The sequence below is a fragment of the Parambassis ranga genome, chromosome 14 (genome assembly GCF_900634625.1).
Source record: "Parambassis ranga chromosome 14, fParRan2.1, whole genome shotgun sequence".
In the NCBI taxonomy this organism is placed as follows: domain Eukaryota; kingdom Metazoa; phylum Chordata; class Actinopteri; family Ambassidae; genus Parambassis; species Parambassis ranga.
The window spans coordinates 14,422,247-14,437,667 of record NC_041034.1 but is presented as its reverse complement, the minus strand read 5'-3'; the positions used below and the strand labels follow the sequence as shown (position 1 = coordinate 14,437,667).

The window sequence follows — 15,421 nt, the reverse complement described above, 5'->3', positions numbered from 1 at the left end:
TTAATGCTCGCTTATTTCTGCCTGTCATCAAAACAGTACTTTAGCTTGTGTGACGGTTACAATCTGGAACGACGCGCGTTTATCTGCTTTTTTTGTTCAATCAATATTCAAAACCACAATAACCAACCTGTCCGCGGCACAGTCGGCAAACAGGCGTGCAGTATTGACACTTGTCAAGACATAATCAGCTGTGATGTTTTAGTCATGGTGGAGGGATGAAACAGGAGGCAAATTGTTTTGCTAATTCTCATTTCACACTCCCCAATGTGAAATCAGCCAGGCACACAGTGCACCGGTTCCTCTACATGCACAATGGCCAGGCCCACTGCATAACACCAAATTATCTTTCCCCAGGCTTAATTATTCATTAGGCAAACATAATTAATTTAAGAAGCTTCTCTCACAGGAAGCGTTTCAAATAAAGGCCAGAAGGACAGCTTTCTGCTTAATCATTAACTCAACACAGAATGCTGCCAAGGACCTGCAAGGGTCGAAATGCTTTATTGAATATAAACTTAACATGTGTCACCCCAAAAACAACACAAAAGAACATAGGCCTCTCTATTGGTTCAGCTAGAAATCTCACATAATTTATAATAATTTAATGTCAGTGTGTGTAATTTCTCTGTAATCTGAGCAATAAACACAATCTCAGACCATTTAAGAAGTGTCTGGGAGATTTTTCACATCACTTAGCAGGCGAGGGCACGATGATGCTTGTGCAACTGAGGGGACGTGAGAACCGGATTGAAGGATTTTCTTCCCTCTAGCCAATCTATCTTTCACCCAACACATTTTACCAGAAACAAAAAAACACCCTAATTACACACACTGAGTACACAGGCACACGCTGGCAAACTTTGCCCTCTATTCTCCTCCTTTATCTTCCTTTCCCTTCGCTCAATCTTCCCGGCTCTAACGGAAACATCTTAGGAGAGGAGGAGCGGCCTTTGATGTATCTTCTCCATGATTCTGAGCTTTCAGATCAAGGGGCTGTTTGTCTTCAAGCTCACCAAATCCTCAGATGGACGGAGACAAAGAGCAAACATACTGAAGTGCTTTCCACATCCATTTGCCTAATGGCAGAGCTGTCTCTTATGTATGTTGATGCTTCTTTTTTTTGTACCTGTTTTTTCCAACTGGACTTTTTTTTCGACACCATATTAGAATGATGACGTTGATTATTATTATTCCACTCACTTATTTTTCAACCTTGAGGGGACGTTTTAATTGAAGAACTGATGGTTTCCTACTGCTATTCTTTAATTCGAAGTAAAGTTTTTTTCAAGGGATTACTCTCAGCAAGTGAACAATCCTCAGTCTTATTACCATGGAAACAACAAGAACATTTTCCCCAAAGGATCTATCTATTCTGAGAATCTAGTCAGGAGTCAATGAAAATGGTGAATATGACACCTGGGCTTCGTCTGCCTGTGTGTTTCTTGGTCAATAATTTTTGTTTTAGAGGCTTCAAAACAAAGCTGCAACAAAGGAGGGCAAAGGAGGGACGGCTTGTTTTGGGCATAATGCTTTCTTGTGCGAAAATCATCAACAAAGATTTTTTTTTGTCGAGTATGAAAGACTTTATTTACACTTGTCGTGTTTTTTCTTCTTTTCCTGTTGTTGCTGCAGCTTTAATTTCTTCCAACAGATAAAAATACAACAAAAACACATAAAAGATTGTCTGACCAATCAGACATCTAACTAATAATAATAATGTGTCCCATGTTGCTGTGGGGCACGTACTATTCTGTGGTTTTTCTTGTAAAATGTGTTTAATGTTAGAAATGTATGGCTTGTGGTGTTTAGAGCAGGTGTGGCAGACTCCTGGGTAAAGATGCTGCCATGCTGCCTCTACTAGTGTCTTTCTTCTTCTGTGGTGCCCCCTATAAAATGATGGCGATCCTTCTGTCTTTATGTTTTTGCACAGTTTTCCTGTGGGAGCGGTGGGTGCCTTATTTTCTGATATATGTCCACACTGTTATAACTGCTCCTGTGATAGTTTACCAACATTATCATTAAACAAGTGCTTTATCTATGCAAACATACTACTGTTACATACCGGGACGTATTGACGTTTTGGACGGTGTTAGCCGCTAGCCCCAATGTCGTGGTGAGTTGAGCTAATCTCTTTCTTCAACCTGGCTCTACCTCACAACAGAGTTTCACTGCTGTAGTGGTGCCATCATCAGATGACGTTGTTTAATGGTCAGTTTTGGCCAAATAGCATAGATTTAAGCATTTGAATTATCTGGGGGATTGTTTTGTCAACTAAATTATGTGTGTATGTGTGTTTTTTTCTGAAGACATGTCCCCATTAGCACAGTTACATCTGTTTGAGTCATTGTAAAAACCAGCATCTGATCCCACCCGTTTTGCGTAGAGAAATGTAGAGGCAAATAAATAAGGGGGGAAAACCATTGCAAACCTTTACAATGTGTTTGAACTTGAGCCTCTAAATTTGTCTGCATATTTGCCTTCATAATCAGTTTGGACAGACTGGATTGTGCTGTGAAATGAAATGTGCACTCACAAATCCCATTGGCTTATAAGGAGACAAATCCAGCTGGCTTGAAACCTTTCTCTTATCTCGGCTTTGATTTACAGCTGAGTGCAGTGAATACGGACGAGTCTTAACTTTGTGAGAGTTTCAAAGGTTAGAACACGGGGGTGGTGCTGGTGGCACGAAAAGAACGCCAAGGGATAGTGACACAGAGAGTTCACATACAGACAATAAAAGGGAAGGCTGCCGAATAAAATGGATCCAAAATCACAGCAGAAGTTTAATCCAATTTCCTTGGCAGTCAGAGCTGTGTAAAAAATCACATAGTGGTTTGTCTCCTATAAAAGCCACGGGGATGGCTTTACGCCATCCAAATAGGCAATCCCAAAACACCAGAAGCAGAAAAAAATCAATAATCCAACAAGAGAAAGACATATTTGGAGAAAATCTATAGCAGAAAAAATACTCTCATGCATAAACAAGAATATGTGCTGATAGACAACAGTTCCCATATGGCACTTTGGTATAGGTTTATGTAAAATTTTGATAGTTACATGTCAGCAAATGGGAAGGAAACCGATAGTTTGAAAGGTTTGAAGTTGTTTAGTGTGATTCTTTTACAAAGCTAATAATGCAAGTCAAACTCCCATCTACAACAAACTTCTCCGCCATTTTCTTGGCTGAACTCATCATGTCACTGCCTGTCACTGCCATTTCGAGTCACCACGGTAACTAGTCTCACAAAACATTCGTGTCATGTAGTTACTAGTTACCGTGGTGACTCGAAATGGCAGTAACAGAAATGGAGGTTTTTACTGGTAAAATGTGTTTGGGTTAAAAGACATGCATTTATAACATTAAAGCATGATCCATTTTTAACAGTTTTTATTGTATAATCCCAACTGTAAGTGAAAGTGAAAGCAAGTATTGTGTTCATGAAACACTGCAGATGTGTCAAAGGGGGTGTCGGAAGGGACAGGAACCCTGGACTCTGAGGTGAAACTCTGCTGCAGGGTCAGAGTCCACCAATCATCTCTTTAAGCTCCATATGCAGGCTATATGTGTCCGCGATCAGATGACATCACACCATATTTTAAAGTGTGGCCATCCAGCTTAAACATAACCATCAACACAAACCCAGTTTACTCCAGTTGCCGTTCCCAAAATCTTGGCTTACATACAATTATAGAGAAACTGTCACAGACATGGTCTGATCTGATAAAGCATGCTTGTATTCTCTTCATGTTACTAAAACATTTTAAATACACTGTGATGCACTGACTTACACAACACAAATCATGTTATTAGGAGCTATCCCCCCACCCCACCCCTCGTCTCTGCATTACCTTTCATCACTACCTCAAATGTGCATTCACATGCAGAGTTGGAGCTCCTGGAGCAGGGCCAGAGAGCATCCCCACAGCCTCTCAGCAGAAACAGCTTTGTCAAACTCAGTTAGCCGCCTCAGAGGGGAAACACCTCTTTCCACAGTAATACTCGTACTATTCACATCATGCCCCTGCCTCTGCCTCAGCCACCTCATCAATCCACACAGCAACAAAGGTAAACAGCCTCACACCTTCCAAGCAGAGCCGTGCTGCTTTGTTGACACAGTGTATGTGCAAACCGGCTGCACACAGGGCGAGCGACTCACAGGACAGACTGAGCTTCATTTACAGAAGGTAATTGCGCTGGAGCCAAGTGGTGCGCTTTTGTGATGAGATTTTTTTTTTCTTTTAGCTTTGCTAAAACCTTCTAGACCCTCTAGATTTGTTTACCCACCGAATCAAACTGCTATGACAGGGGTCCACAATAAGTTCACTCAAACACAAACATGTCACCTTCAAGCAGGACTGGTCACTGACATTGACAGGCTATTTACCAACTGCCCCGCTTAGTGTGTACACCTAGGCATGAAATAACATGGCACTTGTCTGTTTGAAAACATGACATGAAAGCATTGATACATATTAATATGTTCAAGTTTAGGGTTATTTACCTACCCGCTTTTCTGGCACTCTACACAAAAACATTGACCATGCAGCATATCTAATGTTTTCTGCCTAATAAAATGGAGAAGATCCACCACTGCTTTGACTTTTCCCCCTCCGTTCTCTCACTGTGCTCTCAGATTTGCACCCTCCTCATCAAATTGTTTATAACCTGCTACCTCAGTCAAGGCGAGGCACGATGCTCACAGTGAAAAAACACAGGATACAACCCTCACAGCTGTGATCACTGAAGACCGCTCCCTGTGAAAAATATTCAACCTTTGCGCTGGTACATGTTATTTAGTCTTCTACTGAATTCAGTGTATAGAAGGAGATACAAAACAGAAAAACAGGAAAAACGTGTTAGAGGGGAAAAAAGAATCACCTGCAGGAATCACATGCAGAAATAATAACAGACAGACACTGTGCAGTGGAGAGTCTGACCCGGTCATTACTTCGCCACCTGTCTCCATGCATTGCATATTCGGTTTTGCTCCTTTTGTCCTGATGAAAAACACAGGATGCAGCAGAACATTTCATGCAAAATACAGAGGCAGAAATGGAGAGAACTCAAGACGTGTGTGAAAAAAAAAAAAATGCCCCCAGATGATCCTTCACAGAATATTTTTTTCCCCCAAGGCTTTTTTCCTTGCAGTTGATATTAGTAACATTGCTAATGGAACATGAAACACAACATTATACCTCACCTGTCCACCAGATGCCCTCACTTTGTCTCATGACCTCAGCATCCTTTGTTAGCCTGTCTAACCAGCTAAACTTCACATTCTGACTAACTGACTGACCTGTCCAGGGTTGTACCCCGCCTCTTTCCCATAGATACCTGGGACAGCCCCCAGTGACTCTGTGCTACAGGACAAAGCGGGTTCAGAGGATGGATGGATGGATGGATGGGTGCATTGACTGTTAGGTGCCTATTGTTACCCACTGACTGCCTTTAATTGTTTGTCTTGTTCCTCTTACTGTGTTTACAGTAAAAGTTTCTGTCATATCAAATATTTTAATTCACTTTCCTGCCTGGTGTCAGCAAGATGGAGTTTGGAATCTGCTAAGCAGCCGAGTGATTTCATCCTCCAGGCCTGATCCTACATACGCTTACATCATTAGTACTAAATCATGTATGAAGAGGAATGTAATAACTTGGCCTTAAGTGGGTCAGACTGTTGCATGTGCATCCAGAAATGCACATATACAACATGTAGACCCATTCTGTTCTATCATCTTTTCTCATGAGAGGGGGTTAATGTAGTACTCTCTGTAGTACTGTGATTACAGCAGACTATTTCTACAGTTCTCTACATGTGTCTCTGAAGGATCAACCTCTATTTTAAGATTGGTTTAAATTTAGTACACATCTTTAACTTAACATATACTGCTTGCTTAAGCTGTTGCTATATTTAAGAGCTGACCTCCTGATTACATGAGAAGTCAATGAACATTACAAACAGCAAACCTGTTTAAAGACAATACACAGCATGTTTTTTTCTTCTGTGATCTAAAGATAAAATATTGTAACAAATTCATTCATTTATCGATATTACACTTAATATAAAAAGGCTTTTTTACACACAGGTTGGCATTTTTTGAAGATTATTTATGAGAAAGAGATTAATAAAAATGAAAAAGCAGTGAGAAAACTGTGAATGTTTGCCAGTTAGTTCAAGCTGAAGCCAATGGCTGTAAAATTGATATATTGTTATTACAGGTCTAAAAAGTATTAAAGGAATCCTAAATATGGTTAAAGTTAAATTTTTGCAATATGTCTCACAACTGATATATCTGTCACAATTCTATTTTCAACTTGACTGGTGATATGACTGAAGAAGATCATATGGTTCATCCTCTGAGCACCATGCAGAATTGTACCAGAATAATCCATCCAATAGTTTCTGCTAAAAAGACTCCTGTGGCCCCAGCTGGCAAATAACAGATTATATTGTGTCTGGAAAAATGTACAAAATTCTATATTTATTATTTTGTGAATTGTTTAAATCTATTGTTTGGTTTACAAAGCTTTTTCTCCACCCGTATTAGCTACTAAAACTCACCATCTTTTTCACACAAAATGCACAGTGTAGCTTTTACCATTAAAAGCTGTACTGTACAGCCCTGCAATCAATGACGTGGTGTGACAGAGCTGCTGATGTTCCCTGCTAAGTAATCCATCCTTAAGGGCGACTATTCTTATTTAAAGTCTGCTCTGACAGATGAGAACGGCCACAGTGAGCCGGCTCTCCATCACTGTGAGAGGAGCAGGCGACTGCCTTATAACTGACAGACAATTGCCTGACCACCCTGCAGTTGCTTGCGTCTGACAATGTTCGATATCTTGAAGATGGCGGTCGATGGAAGAACCTCTAAATTATACACAAGGTCCTCTGGGACATGCCTTCAATATATATCACCACAGAGAACGAGGCTGACGGTCACATCACCGCAGCCTCTGCTAAGTGTCTGTAAAAGGACATATGCCTGTGATACTTTTTGCCATAGTGACAAACTCAGGGATGTTATTTCCACTGCAAAAATAGTTTTGTGATAGGCGGTAGAGGTGGAAATAAAATGAAAACAGACATGGAAGCCCACTGAAAAGCCCGACAAACTATAAATGCAATAATTTCCCTCAGTGTCCTGCACATGCACTTTCTTCTCCTGCGTTTGTCTTTGACTATTTTCAATTACTTGCAGAGCTCCTATCCTGTTCCTTGATCTATCCACAACATTGTTATCTTTCGCTGCTACTTATAATATGTTTACTCATCCTGATGAATTCAATTACATCTTTTCAGAGGAAATTACTGTGGGGGTGGCTCAGCCTGCCAGAGGTCAGAACTAACGGTGAATACTAAAACTACTCCCCCAAACACATTACACAGCCTATTACCTGCTGATTTCCACACAGCACTCTCCGACCCTGCATAAGCCTTTCCACTGCCACAGATGAAATGCTTTCTAGATGGGATCTGGCGTGGAGAGGAGGAGAAGAGAGCTAGAGCTGTCCCCGAGCCTAATCGTTTCAGAGAGCCATCCACACTGCAGCCGCAAAATACGCCAGTCCTGATTAGGGGGGTGTGGAACCAGCCGGGGACAGCGTAAGAAGGTGCGGAAAGGAGGCTCAGCCTGGGGGAGGCTACGGCTGCTCACTTTTTTTTTCCAGTAGACGACTGGTGGGATCGATAAGGCACAAGGCCAAAGGCAAAACAGGTACAAAGTAAGCCTGCGATGTAGTGTCTTGACAAAGTGGAAGACATCTCTTCATTTAGAGTTTTGCTACAGGGCGTTCTCTTTACTTGATAGAAATTAAAAGTGGTTGCCCCCACACCACGCTCCTAAGTTAGCCAGGCACAGTTTCTGAGCCTTACGCCCTCCCCTGCAGGAAACTGTGGCCCCCTGGTTTTATGAGAGGGGAGCGTCTCCTTCTCTCTCCAGTGGAAATTTCTCTCCTGCGCCGAGGCTTCATGTTGACAATTTCATTGTAAAGCTGTTACTTTAAATCTCTGAAGAGATGATTGTGTTGAGACAAAAACACAGGCTGCTGGAGAAACCTCTCACATAATTATCTAAACGCAGGAACCCATTTCAGGTCTATCCAAACTGTCAAACCGATTAAACAAACAAAACAAGAAAACAAGTATCTTCTCTCTAAGCTGTGTAAATGCATGTTGAGATCAGGGTCAAATCCACCTGAAATACACTGCATGTTGCATAAATTACATTTCTTAAATGTATAGCTATATTTTCTTTGCTTTTTTCAAATTGCTTGAAAACCATGTAACCATAGTGATAGCAGTTTTAATGTCATTTTATTAAGGATTCCAAAGGGGGAAATGCATGTAATGCTGCAGTTATACAAACTTTCCATTTAGATGATATAACTTTAACTACCTAAATGTCTTATTGTTTAATGAAGCATTTAGTATGCAGTGAAAAAAGGGAAGAAAATGCCTTTATTCTTCACATCTCAATTTTAAAATTAGGAGATTAAGCTGATTCAGCAAGCACACCAGGACTTCATCTATAGAGTAAAACCAGCTGTTAGAGAAGCATTCCAAGCAAAACAGTGATAAAATCGAAAAAAGATCCTTGCAAAAATAGACCTCTCTCTCTCTCTCTCTTTTTTTTTTTACTTGACAAATAAAGCTCCCCAGTTTTGAGGAAGAAAATATATGAGGCAATGAGTCAAATTAGGATGCATAGAACATTCTCGGGGAGCGAGAGAGAGGCATTTGCACATGAAGAGTTGAAAATGAGTCGCATTCAGCCAAGCTGTGAGCTCCACCTAGGAGGCAGTGAAAGAGACCGAGACAGGCACAGAGAGGGGCTGAGGCAGGCAGGCAGGCGCCAAGCCTTGAAGAGGGGCATTCTGGCATAATGACTCTCATTTACCATTGACAGGCCTTGGGAAAGTTAAACTAATTATGACAGCACACAGATGCTGAATAGCTCTTGATGGAGTTAATAACTGGCAATCCAACAAACAGGTGTTGAATGATTTCTGTTGCTTTCTCTTGGAATTACAGGATATTTCTAGCACAGTCTTCAAAGCAGCACTTTAACCAACAAGCTGAGTAAAACTTATCTTATCCCCCATGATCCTGGCAAATCTGCACATTTCTGAATAGGAACAACAAACCAATTCATGAAATGCCGAAAGAAAGTTCTGTAACCTGCAACTTTAGTGAGACAAACAAGGAGAATGACTGCTGAGCTGAATGAGCATGCACTAAATGAGAGCAGCTTTATTGCGCTGTAGCGGTAACAGGTGTCAGTACAATGCATACACTCTGTGAGTTCAGTCTCTACAAATCATTCAGTGGAGCACTTTTAATACGTATATAAAATCTTTTAAATAAACGTTAATTCACTGGACCTTTTTAGAGTGTTTGTAGTGAGCATTGTTCCACATATACCTCACCAGTTCATGTCATATTTTAAATATGTTAAATATTAATAAATGCATTTGTTTGGTAACGATGTGACATGTACCAAATTGGAGCCATTTTATTCACATAAAGTCTGAAGGTAAACAGATCAGAATTTCAATGATCCTTTATATGTTTTTCAATAAATCTAAGCCTCTTATTGAGAAATGCTTTCATGCCTGTGATTGTTTTCTACATATTAAAAGGATATCCTACACACACACACACATAATGTATATACAACCATTAGTGTTTAATAGGAATAAATCCAAAACAACATTGGTTGTCTTTTAATAGAAGCAATGCAAATTGAATAAAAGTATGCAAATGATAAGTGTTAATGCATGAGCTGTTGATTTATCAGCCTCAACTGTCATGTATTACTCATATTATGAATTAGAAAAAGATGTTTCTCTCTGCACCATAGCGTGGTGACTGCGCTCCATCCACAGGCACAGTTCCCAAAATCTGACAGTGAATTAGATGGATGGCTGTTTTTTATCCCCCTGCTAGGTAGCAGACAGAAGCAACTTCACTACAACAGCAACTGATAATGCCACAAATGAGAGACTAAGACCTCTTTTAAAACCACCACCTCAGTCATTTCTGTGAATGAGTAAACACTCCAACCTTTCTGACAATGACAGGCTGTCAAAGTTTCGGAAAAATAAAAATGAAAATGTCCCACCTTGGAGAGAGCTTGTGAATATTTGCTGTCTAAGCAACAGCAGAGATTTCACTAATGGAGGCTGTTAAATTTTATTTTGCTCTAAAAATAATGCAGCGTGCATTTTTTACTCTCCCTGGAGTTTTAAAGCGAGTGAGTGAGTGAACAGGGCAGGTGCGTTCTTGGGATTTGCACAATAGTTGCAGCTATACACTATACTGCACTCAAACAGTTAATTAACATTTAAACAACGGAAGACGTCTTCTGTGTGTGTTCAGGATGTTTGCACTTTGCTTATATTAAAGGTCCTGAAATTCTATAGGTTACTGTAATGAAGCAGCAGCTTTCCTCCCCTAGAAATTCAATCAGTTGGTGTTTTGTTGATAGTGTAAAATATTGTTTCAGGCGCCGGTGCAGAATTGCTTCTCAGTATTTCAATGGGCTAGAATGTAATGAGTGAACCAGCCCAGACAGTATGAATTCATTTTCACAGTTATTACATTGTTTAGTAATCACTTTCTGCCCTCATAAATGTGCTCATTTTCAACATTTCATAAAAGGCATCATCAAAAGAGGAGGAAAGAGAGCGTTCGAATTACTGCATCAATTTGACATATTGATGGAGAACTTTTTTTGAGTGAAGTAGCAATCCACCTTTTCCACATCCAAATTTCAAACTAACTGGGAGATGTATAAGATATATAAACATCAGCCCCTACAACCTGCTGAAACACACAACTTTCTATTAGAAAACATATAGTGATAAAGACAGGGCACACACACACACACACACACACACACACACACTGGAGAAATAATTAGGACAAGGCCACTGTGCATAAATCCGTAGCCGCTTCCCACAGGCACTCAACTGTGTCAAACAGCTTGGTCAATAATCTTCAGCAATTCCCGAGGATTAGAGTCTTATTACCGAACACCGTCTGTCACACGGACCTCGGTGTCCAAACAAGTCACTTCCTGACTGTTTGCTCCGGGTGTTTTTTTTCCGGTAAATAAATAAACAAATAAATATCCCGCTGGAAGATGGTTCATAACAGCGTTGCGTTCAGTTTGTTAAGTTCTCTTTACCTCAGATGTTTTGTGCGTGCAGCTCTGTGAAGTTCTGATTCACAGTTGTGTACACTGTTATGTAACTGATTGTCAAACATATATTAATAAAATCTAAAACTTCTCATCATTTGCTTACAAATATTAAGCCACAAACCATTATGGCCTGTATTTGTGTTTTTCAAAATTATGTTGAGTGTAAAAAAAAATGCGTCCAAAAGTCAGTTTAACTTGTGTCTCCTTATAAAATACAAACACAAGCCCCATTCACACTTGTAGATCTACAATTGTGAACCTCATGTCACTGCCCAGCACTGAGACGTAACCCTCCGTCTGACAGACGAAAGTGCACATCTCCACAAAGTGCGTACCAGAGCCAAGTTCTTACCTTGCCCGTGTATTTTGGCCACGGCGGCAGCAAGAACCAAAACCGCGAAGACGGTCTTCAACTGGCAGTCTTGTCTCATACACATGTCTTCTAAAGTCGAGGTCGCTCTTCGCGCACGGCTACAGAGCACGTCCTTGTGTTAAAACAAGAATACTTCCAGTGGTGAGGAGGAGAAAAAAAAAACAAGCAAAGCGATGCTTGAGACGCGCGTAAAACAAAGAGAAGCGCACGGGTTGGTCTTGGACTTCCACGGTGAGGACAGACGAGAATAATCAAGTGAAAATGCCGAGGTCGCTTTTTAATTTGGACGCTCAGTAAGCGGATTCCTGGCGTGTGAGTGAGCTGTCGGCACATGGAGAGAAAAGGCAGCCGAGGCTTCAGCACCGCGGACAGCTCCTAGCGTCTGCTGATGGAACAGCCTCCTCAAAGTTAGTTGGAGTTACAGTGCTGATCTCTCTGCCTTTCTCTGAGGCTCATATGAGTTTAGTCGGGTACATTTTCTTATAAACATGCTTTGTGTTTATTTCTATAAATAAACACAATTTATTTCTATAAATAAACACAATGCATGCAACTGACAATAGGTACACATAGTTTACTTTTCTGTTGTTTACCATAAGCACCCAATGCTCTATGCTCTTTTATTTTTTTTATTTACTATTGAAATCCTGCATGATTACACATGATTTGTATGTATCTTATTTGTGCCTTTTTTTTACACAGCAATGGAGAGAAATGTGCGTATACAAACCAAAAAGGTTGCATGCACAGATTCTAACAAGTGAACATATTCATATATACCCAGGATGAATCTGACAAATATTGCATATTTTTGGGTGGAATTGTGCAGAAAGTCTGTCTATTTTAGAAATCAGATGGAACCATTTAGTGTCATATAATTTTGTAGAAAAATGGGCACCTCCACTTCCTCCCATTGTGCCCAAGACTGAGGGCAGAGTCTGTGCAGTAGAGGTCAAATAGTAGGACCAGCTGGATTTATTTGAGGAGTGCTTTCAGTATTGTGGTTGAGATCTACTGACATGGAGGAGGCTTATGGTGTTTAAAAGTAGCCAGTCACCATAGGATAATAAAGATGTTTTGGTGTCACCTTTCAGGAGCTGTCTTGGCAAAGTAAAGTAAGTGTGTGACATTTCATCTAAGGCCACACTAAGCTGTACATTGAGCCACGAAAGCAAAACAACTTTCACAGGAACTGTAAGAAAAGAGTTGATTTTTATAAATCAGGAGAAAGCAAAAACAAGGTAAGGATGTGAAAAATACAGGTACAAAAAAAGCTGCCAAAACATGGAGATACTTCTGGACAGAACAGAACTGTTTACCACTCATACATTTTGCATGTGCATGTTGGGTACTATTTTGGTTTTCTATTTTTTGAACATGCAGCCCTCTATTGGCTAAAGAGGACCAACCCCTCCTTTTCATACACATTGGGAATTTATCACCTGTGATAAAGTGCAGTGTAGTGTGACACAACCCTCTACATGTACGACATTGCCATAAAAATATATATGTGGTAGATGAAATTATGATCAACTGTGTGAAGAGCCCATTCTTGTCTTCAACTTGCTGGTCAGGTATTCCACATGAACAAGTCTGTTAACCAGCCATCATCCTCACCACCGTTAAATTGCATTGCTTTTCATTTCTGACCCTAATTTTAGCATACACTTTCTGACTACTTTTTGTGCCCACAGGAGTCAGGACTGCAGCTGAGTGGATTTTTTTTTTCAGTCCAATTCCCAGTAAAGCTTAAACTCCGCTGTGCATGACAAGCCCTGAGGTGAGATGTTCCTCAGGTGCTGGAAATAACCGTGACATGCTCCGAGTCACTTGGGTCATGTTTTTTTTTCGTCCCTTTTTCAAGTTCAGTTTATGTCTAAGGGCTGTAACTATTTGTCAGTGATGTATGTCTGCACAGTGCTTGCAAGAGACTTTTCCTTTTTAATGAATAAAGTGCAGGTTCATAAATTGATTACTAAGGGGGCGAGCCAAAGCTAGGATGTGCTATAATAAACAATTACGGAGGAGTCTTTGAGGAATACCTGGTCTCATGTGTCAACTGAAATCCAAACAATAAGAGTTGCTGTTATATGTGGCTGGGCAATGACCTTTGACGTCCGTGTTGAGACTGAACAAGATCAATAAAGTATGACATCACTGTTCTTGTCCTAGCATTTAATGAAAGTAAAGTGTGCCATCATCATTCATCAGAAATCGCATCCTTGTGTTCGCACATACATGTGTATGTGTTCACATAGTATTAACAGATAGTATCTGCTTTGCTTATCATTACACCCCCTTAGATATCTAGGTCATATTAGCCAAAGAGGTTTAATTTAGCCTGTAAAATAATTGGTATGCGCCCACACTCTGTTAACTTCAACATGCATTAACAATATTCTGCAGTGGGAGAAAAATAAGCAACAAAAACAATGTTTTTTTCTGTTCCATCCTGTCACCTGAACAGAAGAAGACACAGCAGGCTGACATGAATTTACAGGCTGAACCACACGTAGCAAAACGGAATCAAAATAAAAGCAATTACAGAGATGGGACACAGGAATAAAGGCCTGAGTCAGTCTTTATTGGAGACACTGAAACTGTATGTGTAAGCAGATGCTATTTCAAAACAAAGCCACTCTGTCTAAAAATAAAATGTGTCCAGTACAAGCATTAAAGTGTACACCTAGTGCTACAAACAGGATGTGTTATCATCAGTCGGAACACTTCTCCGTCACATGTTTGGGACTCATTTCTAAAATCTCATTGTGATCACACAGGCACACTTTGTACTGTCCTTTTTTTCCTTTTGTTGACTTTTCTTTCAGGTTCTATTTGACTTTGCCTCACTGTCTCCTCTATCGCTGCACCAACATCTCTTTTTTTTGTCTTCTAAATTTATCTCTCTTCTCTCCACCCCTAACATCCCCCAAGCATGGGACACTTTCCTTGCATCACTCCCTCTTGCCTGACGCCGAAAAGACTCTAATAGTGCAACTTTCCCTTTAGTGAAGCTCAATGGAGCCATAAAGCAGCCCTGAGGTCTGGTTGGCAGCCAGATGGTTGCAGCCGAGCCTTCATTCTGCTAATGGGTAGGGGGGCAGAGCAGTTAATGAAAATCAGACCCTTGAAATGAAATGACCGATGTCCCAAGGTAATGAGGCACACATCGGCGGCAAGCATTAAGGTAATCTTAGATGGCAGGATTATGTAAAAACATTTTATGATGACTGTTCATTAGATATCTAAGGACTGACTGATTATTACACAGCGTGTTCCGCTAACAAACCCACTCCTGTTGACTCAGAGCACTGTCTGTGATATTTAGATTGACTGGCTCAGCTAAGTGCTTTATCCAAGCAAGGCTGTGTGCCAAATGCTATCAATGAGTGTCTACCCACGCAGCATTACAACCTCCAAATTACAGCCCATTTTACAGTCACAGGCAGCAACAATATCACAGTAACATGACTCACAAATGCATACAGGGCTAATCATTATGCATTACATTCACAGTTCAGAACCGTGACCTCTTTCAGCCAACAATCGCAATTACAGCACAGTGCTGAAATCTGTTTGTCGTTCGTTATTATCGCTATCGTTATTATTTGCTGCTATTTGTCCTGCATTAAGCCGCTCCAATCAGACTTCAGCTGCAGGAAATGAGAAAGGTTTGGGGATAATGTCAGACTTTGTAGTAAAAAATAACATATTCCTGAATCAGCATGGTTGGCAATAGCATATTTTTTTATCTGACGCTGCGTTTGTTGTTTCCAGCTGACCAACCGAAATTCATCCACTATGAGGAGGTTTTTCAAAAAGTCACAAACTGTTTAAACTTTA

At 40.5% G+C, this 15,421-nt stretch overlaps 1 protein-coding gene across 1 annotated transcript in view; it reads right to left on the bottom strand.

Moving 5' to 3' along the window:
• Positions 1–11,663, bottom strand: part of LOC114446030 (seizure protein 6 homolog) — a 70,475-nt gene extending 58,812 nt beyond the window's left edge. The window contains exon 1 of the mRNA XM_028421422.1: positions 11,558–11,663. Within this exon, the coding sequence (XP_028277223.1) occupies positions 11,558–11,642 (85 nt within the window). The 5' untranslated portion in view covers positions 11,643–11,663. The remainder of the gene's footprint in view (positions 1–11,557) is intronic.
• Between the last annotated feature and the right edge of the window lie 3,758 nt (positions 11,664–15,421).